The sequence below is a fragment of the Sinocyclocheilus grahami genome, unplaced genomic scaffold (assembly GCF_001515645.1).
Source record: "Sinocyclocheilus grahami isolate Dianchi unplaced genomic scaffold, SAMN03320097.WGS_v1.1 scaffold875.1, whole genome shotgun sequence".
Classification (NCBI taxonomy): domain Eukaryota; kingdom Metazoa; phylum Chordata; class Actinopteri; order Cypriniformes; family Cyprinidae; genus Sinocyclocheilus; species Sinocyclocheilus grahami.
Window position 1 is genome coordinate 89,476 of NW_015506054.1, and position 20,198 is coordinate 109,673.

General features: G+C 39.4%; 1 protein-coding gene across 1 annotated transcript in view; it reads left to right on the forward strand.

The window, feature by feature from the left end:
- LOC107563427 (peripheral-type benzodiazepine receptor-associated protein 1-like) overlaps positions 1-20,198 on the forward strand; it is a 55,614-nt gene that overhangs the window by 27,659 nt on the left and 7,757 nt on the right. Inside the window, exons 14-25 of the mRNA XM_016248304.1 lie at positions 813-919; positions 1,120-1,229; positions 3,573-4,460; positions 4,591-4,742; positions 4,837-5,331; positions 5,946-6,458; positions 7,363-7,521; positions 7,948-8,688; positions 12,157-12,253; positions 15,052-15,182; positions 15,929-16,097; positions 19,511-19,579. Coding sequence (XP_016103790.1) covers positions 813-919; positions 1,120-1,229; positions 3,573-4,460; positions 4,591-4,742; positions 4,837-5,331; positions 5,946-6,458; positions 7,363-7,521; positions 7,948-8,688; positions 12,157-12,253; positions 15,052-15,182; positions 15,929-16,097; positions 19,511-19,579 — 3,631 coding nt within the window. The remainder of the gene's footprint in view (positions 1-812; positions 920-1,119; positions 1,230-3,572; positions 4,461-4,590; positions 4,743-4,836; positions 5,332-5,945; positions 6,459-7,362; positions 7,522-7,947; positions 8,689-12,156; positions 12,254-15,051; positions 15,183-15,928; positions 16,098-19,510; positions 19,580-20,198) is intronic.

Below are 20,198 nucleotides of genomic sequence, written 5' to 3' on the forward strand. Positions count from 1 at the left end.
AAATATAAAAAAGGGGGGGGGGGGGATAAAAGTGAATTGAAAATACAACAAAATACTATAATATTATATTAATACTACTGCAATAAAACTCGTGTCTAGTACAGGGGTCAGCAAACTTTTTGAAAAAATTATAAAAAATTATTAAAAATGAAATAGACATTTTTAAAACGAAATAACAAAAATAGTTGTAGTTCAAATCATTGATATATAATATTAAATACATAGACATATAAAATAATAAAATAATAAATAAATAGACATATTTAAAAAAAAAAAAAATTTAATTTTAAAATTAAAAAACAATGAACTTACTCAAACTTCAAAATTAAAATATAATTAAAAATAAAAATGAATTCAAAATATAATACTACAAAAAAAATAATAATAAATAAATAAAAATGACAAAAATAAAATAAATAAAAACTGTAAAATTAAAATAAGAAAATAATTATATATATATATATATATAAAAAAACTATAAAATTAATTAAAAAGTTCTATTTAAAATGCTAGTGGTGGTTGAGATGAATGTCTTCTTATACTTGGCCTTTTTCACCGAAGATACTTTAAACCATCGTAAAGAGAATTTTTTTTTTTTAAATGTTAATAGCCCTGGTACCATATTAGAACTCATTTACGACCCTTTTTTCACAACCCACAAGTTTGAGATGTACTGGTTTGGTAATCTCATTACCTAATTGTTGGCTGGTAAATGTACATTTTAAAAAGACATCAAACCCGTTTCACACATTCAATGCTCTTATTTCAGTCATCTGTTCAATATTCTGAGTGTGTGTTGATGTGTGTTTCAGGTGGACACTGCTAGTGAAGTTGAGGAGTTGGACGTTGACGTTTCTCCAGCACCGTATTCGGTCACTAAAGGAGCAGCAAAACTCCAGGTCTTCATCGCACGTTACAGGTAAACAGCATTAAACTTAATTTATTGATTTGTGCTTAGGAGTTTACAGCATGTGCTGAACTGCAGTGTCGTAGAGAAAACCAACCTATGAATGGTTTGCTTAAATGATACAGTTGTCTCTGCATATTAAAGTAGGAAAGTATCTTAACATCGATCAAATGACACTTTAAATGGAGGTTTGTTTTATTGTCTAAATGCAGTTACAATCCCTATGATGGCCCTAATGATAACCCAGAGGTCGAGCTGCCCCTCACAGCAGGGGAGTACATTTACGTCTATGGCGACATGGATGATGACGGCTTCTATGAGGGTGAGTTTATTTATTAAAATGTTGTATTACTTTTTACCATTTTATTACTTTATTATTATTTAATTGTTGCACTCAAATGAGACCAGCATATCTTCTGGTGTGTGGAGCAAGAAAAAATTAAATGTTCAAATTTCCAGAAGGATGCACAAGCACACACACACACACACACACACACACACACAAAAACAGACCGCAGAAGTTTATCAGAAATAGGTATTTATTTTGAATTATCATGGTTAAAAACAGACAAGTGAGCTGACTTTTTAGCTTGTTGCTTTCTTTTGTAGTGATCATTCAGTATGCGTAATTCAGTATTCTTTACATTTTGTAACATTTGTAAAAAAAAAAAAAAGAATCATTGATTTTTAATAAGTAATAAAATACTTTTTCATAAAAGCTGAAAATTTATATTTATTATATTTTTATTAATGTTTTTACATTTTTTTAAATAATTGATTTAATGAATAATAAAATTGGTTTTCATAAATATTGAAAAATAAGTATTTATGATATATTTGTATTAATGTTTTTACTTTACATTGAAGTCATTGTTTTTTGTAATTAATAATACATTTGTTTTTCATAAATGCTGAAAATATATGTACAGTGGGGCAAAAAAGTATTTAGTCAGCCACCAATTGTGCAAGTTCTCCCACTTAAAAAGATGAGAGAGGCCTGTAATTTTCATCATAGGTATACCTCAACTATGAGAGACAAAATGAGAAAAAAAAATCCAGAAAAACACAATGTAGGATTTTTAAAGGATTAATTGGTAAATTCCTCTGTAAAATAAGTATTTGGTCACCTACAAACAAATATTTTAGTAATTTTTTTAAGTAATTTAAAAAAAAAAAATTTAAATCATTGATTTATATAAAAAATAGTAAAATTGTTTTTTTTCATGTATAGATATAAACATATATACTGTATATGCATTGTGTGCGTGTGTGTCTACTTCTCATCACAGTTTTGGTCAGAAAATGTAAAAATCGAATTCAGTTCTCACTTCTAAACTTCTAAAAATCTAGTTTAAGTAAGGGATAATGTAGCGGGTTGTTATCGCAGAATAACCCCCAACAGGGTGATCAGGACCCTGATGCGAAGCAGAGATTTGATATGAAATATTTGAACGCAAAGCTTCCGTGAACACAGCATTTGCGAGCAAGTGGCAAGTTCAAACTAAACTGACATTTAAGGGATACAGTGCTGTCATACCACTTATCACACAACATTTCACCACATACTTATGGCGATAAAAGATATTGATATAAGACAAAACTGTTTTAAAATCTCACCAGTTTGTTAAGCCTGGCTCACGCTGTGCGATTTTGGCCACAATTTAGTCGTCTGAGACAAATTTTGAAAATCCTAAAAGATTCCTATAATCCTAGGCTAAAATCTGTAGTCTTTGATCGTTAGTTTGACATGTTCACCAAGAGCCAATTAATGGCCATTGCGATCAAATTTGACCTCAGACGAAATTCGTTTTTCAAGACAAACCATGATCAGAATTAATGTTAGAGATTTCTTCTAACCGCATAAACTCCGGCGCTCTTGTCCTCATCTCACGGAATTCATGATACATTGCTTTTGCTATGATAAACACCGGTTGCGCTGCTGTTTTCATGTGGGTGTGTAGTGCTGCTTACACTATTCTTCTTAAATACATCGGTATTGCCGCCATTCATATACTTTTAATGATAGGCAACATTACAGCCCCACGTGCAATCCAGCTCGCAGTCACTGAATGTGCATGGGTTGATAAGGTAAAACTCCGGACAATTTTCTTGCGCGCACCCTTTTTTAACACGTCTTGAGAACTTACATTAATGACAACTGAGATCCCACAGTGTGACATGATCATCATGTTCGTACAGTCTGACAAGTACAATCCTAAAGGACTTGTAAAAGATCGCACAGTGTGAGCCCGGCTTTAGTTATCTTATAATCCATTACAGCGTACAAAACAATCGTCGCAAAATGGCAGCAGCTGCGTTTGTATGAAACGAGAGAGCGAGTTCGCAATACCAGGATGACATAATTAAATAATTGTACACATAATATTGAATTGAGTTTTAATATTTTATTAGCTAACCAAACGCAAAGCTTCCACCAAGAAAATTTTTTCCTAGCAAGAGTATAGTGCCGACTTCAGTTACCCAGATGAGCCTGTGTTATCAGCTTTTACCGGTTGTTATCGAGGGATAACATACCTCGGAATGTCGCGACTGACCAATCAGAATCAAGTATTCCACAGAGCCAGCCATGTAATAAATATCCTTCAACAACACTACCTACAACCAGCACTAATGTGTTAGACCATCTTTCTGTCACCCTCTGTAGGCGAGCTGATGGACGGCAGAAGAGGCCTCGTTCCCTCTAACTTTGTGGAGCACATGTCAGACGACGACTTCATGAGCTCGCACCCTCACCAGGCTAGCGATATGTCCCATAATTCCTTCCAGGAGAGCAGCTTCCACAGCGGCAGTGAGCGGCTGCACCAACACCACTTACGTTTCGCCCACAGCGCCTCCGAGAGGACGGAGACCTCCACAACAGCCTCGGCTCCTGGTGACAATGCCAAAGCTAACCCCTCGAACCCTGCCCTGGCTGCCCCGCTCACTAACGGCTTGGACTTAGATCTAGAGGAGGTAGGGGTGGACACTGTGCCTTACCCCCGCAAGCTAACACTAATCAAGCAGTTAGCCATGAGTATCATCATTGGCTGGGAGTCTCCACTTGTCCCGGCCGGTTGGGGTTCTGTGTTTAGCTATAACGTCTATGTGGACCACGAGTTGCGTCTCAATGTGCCATTTGGTACCCAAACGAAGGCCGTTCTGGAGAGGCTGGATTTGGCACAGAAGGCATATCGGATTGCGGTGCAGTGCCTGACGGAGCGTGGCAACTCTGATCAACTACGTTGCAGTATACTAGTCGGACGGGACGTGTGCGTAGCACCGACTCACCTGCACGTTGAACGCGTCACGGCTACCTCAGCCAGTCTCACCTGGCTGCCTAGCAACAGTAACTATGTGCACATTGTGTCTTTAAACGATGAGGAGTGCGAGCTGGTAAAGGCAGGATGCTATTTACTGTGCCTCAGTAACCTCACACCCAACATGCATTACAACATTAAAGTGGAGGCTAGGCCGCACCGCACTGCCTGGGAACTACCGCCGGAGTGCCGAGAACGCAAAACCGCAGTGACCTCTTTCACAACCCTGACTGCAGGTGAGATGCAAAGATTAACTGATGATGTGCACAACCAGACCAGGAACATGTATTAAAAGAGTCCATTTTGATTAAATTTTAACTTCAACATCCTTTGGTTTGACATTTGACCCTTTCCCTTGTCTTCCAGGTCCTCCTGATGCTCCTTTGGATGTGCAGTTGGAGCAGGGCCCATCTCCGGGAATAGCTCAGATCAGCTGGCTGCCCGTTACTATAGATGCCGCTGGGACATCCAATGGTGTACGAGTCACTGGCTACACCATCTATGCTGACAAGAAGAAGGTGAACCAAAGAATTCTTCTGAAAAGTCCACTTTATATTTTTATATTACAAGTCATACAATAAGTGTGTAAAACACTTTCATCTCTGTCCTCAGGTATTAGAGGTGTCGTCACCCACAGCAGGCAGCGCTCTGATTGGTCCATCTCAGATCCAGACATTACAGGCGGCTCATGAGCTCACCGTACGGACCATGTCAGCTTTTGGTGAGTCGGTGGACTCATTGCCGGTGAATGTGCCCGCCAAATTGCCTGCCATCATGTCCGGTGTCTCATTGCCTCAATGCCAGTCTGTGCCAGCCACCGCCAGTGTCCTCACGGCCAGTGCCAACCCAGATCCTGCTGTCTGTGCCACATCTCTCTCTGCTGCCAAAACGCCCATTCTGGCACACGCTGCTACACTGAACGAACACACCACTGGTCCTGTTCGGGGAGTCTACGTCAATGCACCCAATGCAGTCGCTCGTGAGGCCCCTTCCTCTCCTGCATCTTATGTAGAAGCCTGGGCAAACCCAACATCAGCTGCACCTCTGACGGTTGCCATGCCAGCACAGGAGGCACTGCCACTATATTCCTCACGTGCAAACTCTACGGTGAGTTTAACAAAAAATCTAAAATCTAATTTTCTTTTATTCTGTTGAATGCAAAAGGAGATGTTTAGCAGAATGTCCGTGCTGCTTTTTTCCATATAGTGAAACTGAATGGGGATTTATGCTATCAAGATCCATAAATGAAAAAGAGCACCATAAAAGTATTATAACAGTGTACTGTATGACTAGATCACTTTGTTCAGAAATTTCTGAAGGCAAACAGTAATGTTGCATAATGGCCCTCTACTTGTAACCCTGGAGCATCTCCTTGTGCCATATTTAAAAATACTCAAACAACAAAAGATAATTTAGAACTGCAGGGGATGTTAAATTTTGATCTGTTCCTCACACAAAATTATTGTATGTCTTATAGCTCTCCCAATTCATTTTATTCTTTAGAAAACACACAGAACTTTCCTCTAAAGTGCAGATGTTTGAATTTTGGCCTAAGACCAGTAACCTTCTGCTTTAAGCTTTAGACACTGCTTCAGCCTATGCTCATTTACAATATAATGTAGAATTGGTTTTATTTTAGGTGAGATACATTGTCTGTGTGCAGAGATCTGGGATGTATGGTTCTGTTTAGGGTTAAGCTAATAAAGCATCTCCATCAACAGGTGAGTGTATCTGCACCCATGGTCATGCCTGTTCCTGTTGCTACACAAACGTCCATGGCCGTACCTGCTCCCTTGACCACACCGTTACCCATGCCCACACCAGTGTCCATTACAGTGCCAGGTCCTGTGGCACTTGCCGCCATGCCAGTGCCCATGTCTGCACCCATACCTGCACCTGTTGTTGTACCTGCATCAGTGCCAGTGCAGTCCAGTGTGACTCCTGCTGTGCAGAACCCAGGCAGAGAGACAGACAGCCCAGGAGGCCAGCGTCCTGTTGCCTCCCTCTCCGACTTCTTGGAGGACCCCCGTGCCAAACTTCACACACCACCACCCAGCTCCACCTCCCCAAAAGTCAACATCCCAGGAAAGGACCCTCTCGATGTTCCAGATACGCACCCACTGAGACCTCCCAATCCGTCACCCTTTGAGTCAGAGCCCGAGGAGGACAGGGAAAACACCAGACTTGTGTCCATAGAGGAGTTCCTGCGGCCTGTACCTCAACCTCGAATAAAGGTCAGTTTCCAAACCAAATCTGGAGACCATGTGTGTCCCTATTCACTCATTATAATTTTGGACTGCGCTCATGTTGAGTATCTTACCAATGCCCTCAAAGATAATCTTCTTTCCTTAATATACTAATTTATTCCAGCAGAGAGACTTAAATGAATCACTATTGGCACTTTTCCACTGCATGTTACAGCTTTGTACGGTACCGTACCATTACCAAAACGTGACGTGTAAACTCTGCTGATCACAGATTGGCCGGAGAGAATCGTCACTACCTGCGTCACTGAACTTGCGACACAAACACAACAGAACCGCTAGATTTAAATCAGCACAGCCTGCGAAGGATCGAACGCAACTGTTTTCAATGAGCGCACCTTTTTTTAACAACCAAAAGTTTCGTTGTCTGTTGAGGAAGTACAGACATTCCTCTCGTTGATAGCAGAGGAGCAGATCCAGCGAGAGCTTCGGCGACACGGAATGAAAATGTTTTTCAGGAGTCGCGGCAGTAGAGGCGGCGCAACTATAACGACATGTGAATAATCCCGCCCACTCTAAAGCGATACTAAACTGCAGCGGAAACGCAAACCGAGCCGAGCCGTGCCGTGCCGTACTGAGCCGTGCCGAGCAGAGTCGTACCACGCAGTGGAAAAGCGCCATATGTGTTGTCCTAGAACAGGGGTGCCCAGTCCTGCTCCTGGAGGGCCACTCTTTTACAAAGTTTAGCTCCAACCCCAATTAAACACACTTGAACCAGCTAGTCCAGGTCTTTGGAATTACTAGAAATTTCCAGACATGTGTGTTGGGGCAAGTTGCAACTGAAAGGTAGCCCTTTAGAAGCAACATTGGACACCCTTGTCCTGGTGTCTCAGAAAACTGCATTGAAGTTGTTGTTTTTGTGGAACGCTATCAGGTCTATGCTGGTGGTCTTATGGACCCTCCCCCAGACTACCATGGGGAGAGCAGTCGGTCTGATTTGTCTGATATACTGGAGGAAGAGGAGGAAGATCTGCACTCTGAGCCTATCGCTGACGTCTCCTCCAGAGGTTACAGTACAGCTCCTACAGGCAGGGTATGTACATGCACATGAATGCTGTAGTATTCCTCAGTGACCCTTTGGACCAAATGTTGAGTCCTATTGCAATGTGGCAGGTGGCAGGACATTTTGTTCGTATTGCACCAGGTAATCCTGCTCACAGTGAAATGTCACTGGTTCAAAATCCTGATCAATATAATTGTATGTTAAACATCCAATATGTTCTGATTGACAAGTGGAAACTTGTTGGGACACAGTGTTAGCCATACTTGTCATTTAGGTTCTTTCTGTTCTAATATTTCCTCTGTTGCATTTTAATTTTCTTGTTTCTTTTTCTCATTTTGTTCTACTTCCGACTTTTGACACCGAACAAAACCTTTGCCTCGTCTGTATGTTCTCGATCTATCACCATGCTCCTTTCCTACTCTGGTAACTCCCAATGCTCCTCTAAAACAACCCCAGTCTGAAATGTGGGAAACTGACAGTGATGAAGAAATTTTAGAGAGGATTACAAAGCTCCCCCCTCAAGCCTACCACAACAAACAGCTCTTCAGCATCCCAGAAGTCACCGAAGATGAAGACAATACTGAATCGGAGCCCCACACCAGACCTTGCCCAGGTTGGATTGCTTCTGGCAAGAGCCATCAGTGTGGACATGAGAGTCGCCGACATTCCCCCCACCATCACAATCATGGACATAAAAGGGAATCCGATTTGCCAGTAGTGAGGTACAAAGGGACTGCACCAGTCAGGACTAGACCCAGAGTGCATTACGCTGACACGGTGGACACCATCAGCTATCTGGATGAGGAGGTGGAGGTGGAGTTGGACTCTGACAGTAGCCTGTATGCTGGACCTAGTTCTGTAAGTGTGGCTGCACACCGCAAATCGCACAAAGGCCATGGCGACCGACTCAGGAGAGAGGCCTTGCTACGTAGCCAGATGACTTCAGGAACAGTGCAGGGACCATATTTACTTAGCAAGACCGTACAACGTGTGAAGTCACCCACTGGACCCACAACAGAGATTGACATAGAGTATGGAACCGATAACGATGAGGAGCATCAGCTGTTTGAGCCAGGAGAAGTGGTGTTAGACCAAATGAGCTCGGAGTGGTGGGTGGAAGGCGGTAACAATAAGTACCACCACTTGCCCCTGACATGCAGACCCCAGCCAGAGCTGCCCCCAAGTAGCCGCTCATGGGTGGGTTGTCCTCTGTCCATCCGTCTCCTGTTGTACCACAGCCATCTTTCCCTTGAGATGCTCCTTTTGAGAGCCTGCCCATCCCTTTAGGAGATGGCTAAAACCTTTTGGGTCCTGAAAGAGAAGATAAGTGCAAGTTGGCACCCACATCCATCACTATTCTGATCAGTTCACTGTAACTTGTAGTATCTTAGTTGGAAGGCTTAGAGCTGGGGTTCTCAACTCTGGCCCTCAAGGTCCACTTTCCTGCAGAGTTTAGCGCCAACTTTGAACAAACTAACTTGCCTGTAATCCTGAAGACCTTGATTAGCCGGTTCAAGTGTGTTTGATTAAGGTTAGAGCTCAAATCTGCATTAAAGTGGACCTCAAGGGCCAGAGTTGGAGTTATTGCTGGAGTTAGCAATAGCAATCTAAAGGAACTGAGCAACTGTGGTTCCAGTGCTACTTAACATTTTCATTAATTAATCATTTTAGAATGGACAATATTATGGCATTGCCGCACATTCTAGCACCTCTGATATGTATATTTCATGTTAAGTTGTTCAGGAAGAATGCAGATGTTCCAAACCTGTTAAAGGGATAGTTCACCCAAAAATGAAAATTCTGTCATTAATTACTCACCCTCATGTCATTCCAAACCTCTAAGATCTTCGTTCATCTTCGGAACACAAATTAAGGGGAGACACTGCAAGCAAAAGCATTGCTTTTTCATGCACCTGTCAATTTTGAGATTTTGGGCTTTTTGGCTTTTCATAAAGTGTTTTTTCAGACTAGTAGAAAGAAAACATCTTTAATTTTTGGGTGATTTCTTTTATAGCACTTTATTTATTTGTGTCAATAGATTTCAATTACAATACATATTATAAAGGCCGTTTTCTCAAAATGAGTTTTTTCTCCTACACTGAGCCATAAATCTCCACTTCAGTAACACTTACACACACCAAACTTAATTTTTTTATTCCTGTCTGTATTCTGAAGGTTTTTACAGAGGGATTTGTTCATATATAATTTGCTTGATTATATACAACATTTTATTCCCCCAAAAATTGTGAAAATATGTTGTTTTCTGGCTGTTCAAAGTATTTTCTGAATTATGGAGTGACAAAAAGAGATGCCCAAAATTCCCTATGTAAAAACATTTGCCTCTAATATGTCAAAAAAAATAAACAAGAATTTTGAAACTGACTTCATCCAGTGTTAATTTTTGTACTAGAAATGTATGCAAATTAGCGCATATTTCATTAAATAATGCCTCATTTGCATATTTAAACATAACATTTTAGAAAACTTGTAATACAACATTTTTTTGCAATTATCAATGTAATCAATCAACTGGGTAAGTAAGGTGATAATTAGTATTAAATTGTTTTACCCTATTCACCTGCAATGTCTCGCCTTCAGATAATTTTGATGAAATCTGAGAGCTCTCTGACCGTCCATAGACAGCAAGGGTACTACCACGTTCAAGGCACAGAAACGCAGTAAGAACATTGTTAAAATGGTCCATGTGACATCAGTTGTTCAACTGTAATTTTACAAAGCTACAAGTATACATTTTGTGTGCAAAGAAAACAAAAATAACGACTGTATTAATCAGTTCTTCTCCCCCGAGTTACCATCTACTGCCATTATCGAGAGTAACATGACGCATGCTCGTGATGCTGTTGACGTAGAACCCACATGCGCTGCACCTTGTTTACGAGCAGGGGAAAGTACGCGCATGGGTCGTGTTTTTGTTTTTGGTTTTTTTTTATAAAGGGGGAAGTCGTGGCCCAATGGTTAGAGAGTCGGACTTGTAACCCAAAGGTTGCGAGTCTTTTCATAAAGTTATGGTTGAACCACTGATGTCACAAGGACCATTTTGTCGATGTTCTTGGCACCTTTCTGGGCCTTGAACGTGGTAGTTACCTTGCTGTGTACGGAGGGTCAGAAAGCTCTCAGATTGTTCATTCGTTCATTTGTGTTCCGAAAATGAACGAAAAAGGTCTTATGGGTTTGGAACGACATGAGGTTGAGTAATTAATGACAGAATTTTAATTTTTGGGTGAACTATCCCTTTAATGGAACTGAAAGACAAAAACAAAACGTCAGTTCTGAATGTTATTTATTCCCAACTCTACATGGAGCTAACATTTCAAATGCATTCATTTATCACATACTGACAGCTACTGTGGCATATGGGATTACAACAAGTATACAATGACTCTCCAACACTAATTTCACTGTGGATGCAAAAGGTTTAAGCCTGTACTTCACGCTCCTTGCAGTTGCTTGTGTACCCTACACCCTTTTACCCAGTCTCTAGTCAAGGCATCTTCATACTTGTAGTTGTGTAGCTGGCAGCACTGCTCTATGTATTTGTCCTACGTCTTATTCTTCCCAGTGTTCAGTTAGAACATTGCTGTACTAAGACTGTGGCTGTGCATTATCGCTCAATAAGTTTACTTGCTCTAGTGCATCTCTTTTGCTTGATACAAATGGGATGCTTCTTAAGCCACATATTGTTCAAGGTTGTCCAGAGACTGCTTGAGCAGTTAAAGTAGAGACTGGACTGTATGAAACTGGATGTTGTGCTTGCACAGGGATCTCCTGTTTGTTCCCATAATTCCACTGTGTTGCTACGAAGAACAACCCCAAGTGCTGCTTCTGTTGATCTGGAATCAAATGTCGATTGAGCAATGGCTTTTCTGACTTGTGTGTATGTTTCAGGGCTCCAGGCTAATTGCTAATTCAGTCAAAAAAAATTGCAGCAGTGATTTCAAATCTATTTGCAATTAGCCTAAGAAGCCAGAACTTCATATTGTGTTGATATGTGGCTTCTTTAAACTCTAGGAAGGTGCACAAGCACAGAAACAAACGTTTGACCAATGCAATTGCAGTCCGTTGTACATAGCTAAAGCTCTTTCATATAGTTGTGTAGACCGTTTCAGGCCTTTTGGTTAACAGGTAGCAAGCTGAGCAAAGTAAGCTGCACACAGGAACACTGTGTACTGCAAATGTTCCAAATGCTAAATTACAAAATGTTTTATTAGAAGCAAGTGGCTCCTAAGGGATTGTTCTAGCCTGGGGCCCCTAGTGTTCATATGTGGTATTACATGCAGATTGTGTGATGTTTCAGTTGTTCCACTGCGATGTTGGTAACACATTAGATTAGGGAACACTATTCACTATTAACTAGTTGCTTATTAGCATGCATTTTACTAGCATATTGGCTGTTTATTAGTACTTATAGAGAACATATTAACACCTTATTTTGCATGACAATATTCTAGATCCCTCAACCCTGCCATATACCTAAACATAACTACTACAAACAACTACCTTGCTTGCTATCAGTATGCAGCAAATTAGAAGTTTATCGAGGGAAAGGTGAATATGTGTTCACTAATCTGAAGTGTTACTGTGATATTAGTTAGTGGCTGTATCCCACAGGTGTCATTATCTAACTGTTTGTTTCTCTCAAACCAGGAGGCAGGTGGAAGAGAAGCATCGATGGCAAATCCGGGTGCAATGTGGTGCGATGTCACTCCAAAATCGCCACGCTCTGAAATTAGACTGCATAGAGGTAAGAACCTCTCACTTCCCTCTTTCTCTCTCACTGTGAACTGCATTCGGCTTCCATTTAGATCACATCCTTTTCTCTATCTCTCATTTATCCATTTCAGAGTCTTGCAAACCCACCCATCTTTAAACTGCTCTTAACCGTTCTTCTTCAAACTTAGTTTTAGCTAAACCAACACATGTATCTAGCCTAGTCTAAATTGAGACTTCTGTTGTGCTTAAATAAAACTAATTAGTAGTGTTTTATGAGGCTGTTTCACTCTTTTATTGCTCATTCTTAGGGTTAGTGATTTGATCAAACTTCTCAACACAAAGTATTAAAGGGATAGTTCACCCAAAAATGAAAATGTTTTCACCCTCAAGCCATCCTAGGTGTATATGACTTTCTTCTTTCAGACGAATCCAATCGGAGTTATATAAAAAAAAATGTCCTGGCTCTTCCAAGCTTTATAATGGCAGTGAATGAGTGTTTTTTGTCAATAGTCCGAATGAAGTCCAATAAAGCACATCCATCCATCATAAAATGTGCCTCACACGGCTCCGGGGGGTGAATAAAGGCCTCCTGAAGCAAATCGATGCGTTTTTATAAGAAAAATATCCATATTTAAAACTTTATAAACCATAATCTCTAGCTTCCGCTAACTGTCGTAAACGCATTCATTCCAGCGGATGACTTAGGACGAAGCGTAAGGTCCGGTGAGAAGTGACGAATGCGAAAGTGCAGTGAAGAGAGCAAAACAAAACACCGGTCACGAATTAGAAGCTCAAAAACGAGGATTTGTAAAGAAAAATGTCAGAGGATTTCGAGATAAGCCTAGAGGAGACTGGTTTACCTTTGCTAAACAGAGGAAACTTTGCTTCCTTTGCTCCTGTAAACAAACATCGGTTCTCGCAAGACTAGCATATTCTCACCGGACCTTATGGTACGACTATGTCCTATGTCATCCGGCGGAATGAACTCGCGTACGAGAGTGGAAGCTAGAGATTACAGATTATGGTTTATAAACTTCTAAATATGGATATTTTTCTTACAAAAATGCATCGATTCGCTTCAGGAGGCCTTTATTCACACTCCGGAGCTGTGTGGGACACTTTTTATGATGGATGGATCCATTTTATTGGACTTCTTTTGGACTATTGACAAGAAACACTCACTCACTGCCATTATAAAGCTTGGAAGAGCTTTTTATATAACTATTTTATATAATATATTTTTTTATATAACTCCGATTGGATTCATCTGACAGAAGAAAGTCATATACACCTAGGATGGTTTGAGGGTGAGTAAATCATAGGGCAATTTTCATTTATGGGTGATCTATCCCTTTAAAGTTTGGCGTGTAATATATTCAGAACTGGCTTGTTGAGGAGTGCTATTACTTTTCTAAGTGATCAGACATATAATTTATTTAATTGAAAACCCATAAATTTGCATTTATGGATCCTAAATGTAATGTAAAGTAACCGTGATATCATATAAATTTGGAAGTGGACAACATCTGACCACATGCCAGAAAATCCAAACTTTGTTGCCTAGTCCACCATTGCACTCTTACGATTAAAAAAAATATTAATTTAGTATATTTTTGAATATGTTTTTCCTTTGAGGACACCCCCAAAAGGTGGTTTTCCCAAAGGTACCTCCTTTATCTTCATATTTGCTCTCAAATATGACACACAGAGGTTGTGAAGTGTCCTGTTTCCTTTGCTCTGCCCTTGATTGTTGCTACAGATGGTCTTGATCCTCACTAATGAGATGAGCACATCTCAGTGCTGGAGCTTAACACAAACACGACCGACACCTATTAGCACCACTGATTATACGTCCCTGTTTTACACTATATTCCTCACCCAACTCATCTAGAAACAGGAAATTGATCCTTATGACTTCAGGGTACTGACCTTTGACCCGATGACCCTGACAGATGCTTGAGTCCTGCTGTCAGACTCCATTGTACAGAACAGCAGTTTAATCTTGCATGCATGTCCAGTAAAGAGTACTGGGAAAATACAGTGGCGTTTTGGGGCTTTTGTGTTCTGCTTTACATTTACTTCTATCTTTGCAGTTGCATTTATTCATTAAGTAGACACTTTTATCTACTCCTGACTGACAGTAATTTACTTTTGTCTACATAGTCTGAATCAATTCATATCATTCAGTAATCAGTTGATCAGCACAGTTGAATCTGAGCTGCTCATCAATATTGTTTTCATACATTTAATCAATAAGATTTAAGAGATGGTGGCTAAATTGTGATTTTTAGTTGTGACAGCATTAGCTTGACCAATCAGCATTGACAACCAGAACTGGTTTGCTTTTAAATGTAATCCTTGTTTGGTGTGTTTTTTTATATTGGATGCTGTTTTAATCTCTACCATGACAGCATTGTTTAAAATCAGTTTGTTTATATATGAATAGACATTTGTGTGTCTTTCTCTCTTCCTGTCGTTCTCGCTCAGTACGGATGTGCACACGTTTCTGTAGCGGCTCATGGCGGCTTAGGATCAGGAGGTTTTAATATGATTACCTCACTTAAGGACACGCCTGGGCCACACCATTATGGTTTTCAGGCAGGGGAGACAACGTGCATTAGGTTACTGACTGTAATGTTTCACAAGCATCATGGAAGTTTGCATAAAAATGTAACAAATCTTTGCACAAATCCCAAAATGTGATACAGGCATGACAGGTCCAGATCAACCACCAGTGTGTTGCTGCATAAATACTAGAGGTGTTAGTCACATGACATGTCCTGTGAAATAATTTCTTGACAAGTTTGTGTTTGCTCCTTGGTGTTGCAGAGCCCAGAGCATCTGAAGAAAATGAGGTGAGAGTCTTTGTTGCCCTCTTCCCATATGATCCTGCAGTCATGTCACCCAATCCTGACGCTGCTGAAGAGGAGCTTCCCTTTAAAGAGGGCCAGATTATCAAGGTATGACTGGCTTTGTGATTTTTACACATGCATTTGTCTTTAATCTTATAAAGCCTGTCATATGAAATAATAGTCAATAATAGACATGGAACAGTTTATGTTGAACCTTTCGACAAAAACTTTTTTTTTAGACGTTGTCTGTGGTTCAGGAGTGGCTTAACAAGAGGAATACGTCAACTGTAGCCAAATTCCTTGACACGTCTGTGTGTGGTGGCTCTTGATGCCTTGACCCCAGCCTCAGTCCATTCCTTGTGAAGTTCACTCAAATTCTTGAATCGATTTTGCTTGACAATCCTCATAAGGCTGCGGTTCTCTCGGTTGGTTTTGCATCTTTTTCTTCCACACTTTTTCCTTCCACTCAACTTTCTGTTAACATGCTTGGATACAGCACTCTGTGAACAGCCAGCTTCTTTGGCAATGGATGTTTGTGGCTTACCCTCCTTGTGATTTTAAAAAGTCTGAACCATCAATGAGATGACAGAAGGCATGCAGTAGATTGAGTGTGACAGGTTTAACAGCGAAGTTGTGATCATGCTGATTATTTGAGGCCTTATTTGATAAACTAGGCTTTATAGGGTTAAAACTACAAAGAAAGAAATTCTTATAAACTGTCAATTCTCACCCACATTAGCCTACAAAATATGCATCTGTAGTGCAACCTGCAAAACCTCACAGAAAATACAATTTTGCTGTTCATAAAGCATCTAAAACAAAGTAAGGTTGATTGCAGTGTTTCTGCTCCGCAGGTTTATGGGGATAAAGATGCAGATGGTTTCTACCGAGGCGAGGTGGGTAACCGTCGTGGCTATGTGCCGTGTAATATGGTTTCAGAGATCCAGGTTGATGATGAGGAGACCAGAGACCAGCTCCTGATGCAGGGCTTCCTCTCCACCGAGGCGTCAATGGAAAAGATGGGTACGTTTATCAGCGCATGCGTCAGACTCACACATCTACACCTCAGTGTCAGTTTTCACACCAACATATATCATGTTTCACAAAATACCTGTGTGTGCAATGTCATATTAGTTCTTATTTGATTACTGAGCATATGCTAACATCAAACTCTATTGAGATCAGCTGTAATCATTAAAACGCATTAGCAAAATGTCGCTGCCTAGCTTCACATCAGGATCTTGAAGTGCTGTCTAGATAGACAACTGACTAGGTTTTGGAGCAGAGCTGTAGCTGTGTCTGACTGACATTTATTCAAGGTCATATTTTGAGCATGCTTCTAAAATAAAAATAAATATCTTAACTCCCTGTAATCGTTCAAAGAAAAACCCATAAAAATCCAGCCGCAGCTGACATTTTAGCATAGCTAGAATCACATTTGTAGACACGAGCTTTAAAATATGTTTCAGGCTAACAACTTTGAGGAACTTAAAATCAAGTTCTTAAAGTGATAGCAGTGGATAAGTGGTGCTTTTATGTAATCCATAAAGATACATGCAGTCGTTTTTCTCTCAGTTATTTTCGCAAAACCATTGCTTTTTCATGCATTGGTCGATTTTGGCCTGTTTTGATTCCATAACATGTCTTTTTCCGACTAGCGGAAAGAAAACATCCAAAATAAACATCTGAATGTTTGTTTTATAACACTTTATGTATTTGTGTCTGTAAATGTCAGTTACAATACATATTGCTAAAGGCTGTGAGTTTTTCTCCGCTTCAGCAGCACTTACAAACACCAAACTTTACAGTTTTATTCCTATCTATTAGAGATGCACCGATCGATCGGCCAGGGATCGGAATCGGCCGATTTTCCTCATGATCGGCCGATCAGTCTCACTTCTTTCCGATTCCGAGCCGATCCGTTTTGTTACCAGCGGCACAGACAATAACGTCAGTCGCACATTCTCGCTCTCTTCTCTCCGACGACCCCTTCTCTCTCAGACACTCGTCTCATTCGCTCCGGTTAAATAGTGCTTGTATTGCGCATTATTTTAGTCATTCCCGCAGGTTTTGCGCTTATACCAAACGCGCACACACCACCACTGATCTATATTAGTGGCGCGTACAAGCCGCGCTCGGTCTCAAACAGCTTGTGAGCCACAAATACCTAAATGAGTGGCTAACTGCGCTAAAACGTTCAAATACAAAATTATGTCAAAATGCCCGTCTTGCGAGTATCCAGTTAAACACAGTCAGTTTTGGAACGTTAAATAGTTGAGAAAGAGAACGCATGTTGTGTAACAGTATATTGGGTCCATGGATAAACTCTTAAAGGGACCGCAGTCCAATATTCCTGCTGCTGTCTGTCATGTTAATCAAAGAACAAAAGACAAAGAAAACCACTTTCTGCTCTTGACTCCATACGTTTTATAACTTTAATGGTAAGCATAATCTGTATTTAATTTTTACAATGAAGACTACAGAAATTAAAGTAATCAAATCTAAAATAACACTGGATGTGTTATTTTACATTTGATTACTTGAATTTCTGTAGTATTTCTTACCTGAATAAAAACTTACTTAACCTGAAAAACTTAGTTTCATAGCTCTCTTTATTCTATTGCATTTATTTGTGCTGTTGTTTGCAATTTTTATATTTGTTCTTATTTTATTACTGACTTTTTACTTGTGTTTTTTTTATGAAAATAAAACTTTGCGTTGAAAAAAAAAAAGTAGATTTTTGTTTGTATATGCTGTCAATTATAGTTCTTAGAAAGAAAATCGGCAAAAATCGGTATCGGCAGATCACACTAACAAAACATCGGAAATCGGAATCAGCCAAGAAAATTGCAATCGGTGCATCTCTACTATCTATATTGTGAAATTTGTACTGAGAATTTTATATATATTATTCACCTGATTCGTATAAAATTTTATCCCTAAAAACATGGTGAAAATGTATTTTTCTCTGGCTTTTGACAGTATTTTCTGATTTATGGAGTAATAAAAATAGAAATACAAAATCTCCTCTGTAAAAACCTTTCAAATGTGAACAAAATGAAAAGGATTTTGAACCTGGCTTCATCCAGTGTTCAGATTTTTGTTCTGGAAATGTATGTAAATGAGTGCATATTTAATTAGATAATGTGTCATTCATTTGCATATTTCAGCATTGTCTTAATGCACTGTGATTAATTAACTGTGGAAGTATAGTGATAATTATTAGTTAAAGATTTTTACCCTATTCACCGGTAGTGTCTTGCCTTAAAAAGTGTTGCATGTGAAGAAATGAATAGCACAAAATAATGTAAAAAAAAGTTTTGTTTTACCCGAAAAATCAATATCACATGACCAACCAAATACTAATCACTTTTCATTATTGGAGATTTTTTTACTCTTAAAATTACTGAATCGTGGCTGACTGAGAATAGCACATTTCTACAAAGTCAGTGCACCTGAATTCCGCACTGCATTTCGTGAATCAGTTTAATCTGGTTGAAGTGGAAGTCTGTTTCCGCCACAGAATAAAAGAACAAAAAATTACAAAGGCAATTGCAACTTTTCATCTCTGACTTTCTTTCTCACAATTTTTGTCTTTATGTCTCGCAATTCTGACCCTTTTCTCTGAATTCTGTGTTTACATCTCAAAATTCTGACATTTTCTTGCAAATTGCTAATTTATGTTCCACAATTCTGTTTATATCTCACAATTCAGTTTTTCTGTCAAAATTCTGCCTTTTTTTTTTTATTGCTATTACGAGTTTATATCTCGCGATTTTGCATAATGAGAGAAAAAAGTCTGAATTGTGAGAAAAAGTTAGAATTACTTGAATTTTTTAAGCGGTGGCAGAAACAAGCTTCCATAGATTTGTGTTTGACAGTCTGCACAATTTCATTTCAGATCACAAAGCTTTGCTGTTTTTGCACAAGTGCCAAAACTGATTCCACAATTCTGTTTATATCTCACAATTCAGTTTTTCTGTCAAAATTCTGCCTTTTTTTTTATTGCTATTACGAGTTTATATCTCGCGATTTTGCATAATGAGAGAAAAAAGTCTGAATTGTGAGAAAAAGTTAGAATTACTTGAATTTTTTAAGCGGTGGCAGAAACAAGCTTCCATAGATTTGTGTTTGACAGTCTGCACAATTTCATTTCAGATCACAAAGCTTTGCTGTTTTTGCACAAGTGCCAAAACTGTTGTTGTAATGTTGTTTTTTTTGGTCACTGTGAGCAGCTCAAAGAGCAACAATGTGGATCTTGTTTCCCAGAATGCTTTGCTGCAGTGGCGGTTTAGCTCTTTCTTTCTTTCTTTCTTTCTTTCTCACTGTGGCTCCTCATTGCTGATGCTAATGCTTATTCTTCTTCTTGTTTTGTGAGGTTTTTGCTTTTCTTTTGGCTTCTCATTCATTCTTGTCTGCTACTTAATTTCATAAAGAAGCCCGCTTACATGCACAGCTTCCACGCCGTCCCGCTGCACCGCCGAAACCTAGACGCTCCAAGAAAGGTGTGTGTCAGCGCTCGCTGTCTCCTCCTCCTCTCTGCGATTTCACCTGCGTTTGGTTTGCTGAATTCACTCCCATCAGCTTTCTGCTTCTGCGTCAGGAACTCTGACCAAAGGGAGACTAAAACATGAGATATTCTTAGTCTCACTAGTTTTATTTTTGAATCACGAAAACTTAAAATTAACCTTTTGGTTACTTTCCAAATAAATGTTCCTGGTCTTATTGTGTGTGATTCAGTGCATGTTATTGTAATAAAAAAAATGATGCATCAAAATATAAGAAAAACAGTATTATCCAATAATATCTCAAGTCTGTTTACACGAAAGGCCACTAAAAAGCAGAACACTTCTGAAACATTTTAAATGCAATGGCATGTGAAATCAAGCTTCATGTTTCCAAAAGCATTAAGTCTAAGTAGATTGTAGAAACCACTGGCTTACGATGCTTCAAGAAAATGCAACCCGAAGTAAGTGAATCAATCACACTAGTCTATGTATAATGATTATTGCATTACATTGTAAGTTTATTCACTGTTTTTATTTTTTATAGACAAAAAGGACTTGCAAAAAATAAAACTAATATAATAATAATAATAGAAAACGAAGAAGAAATATATATATA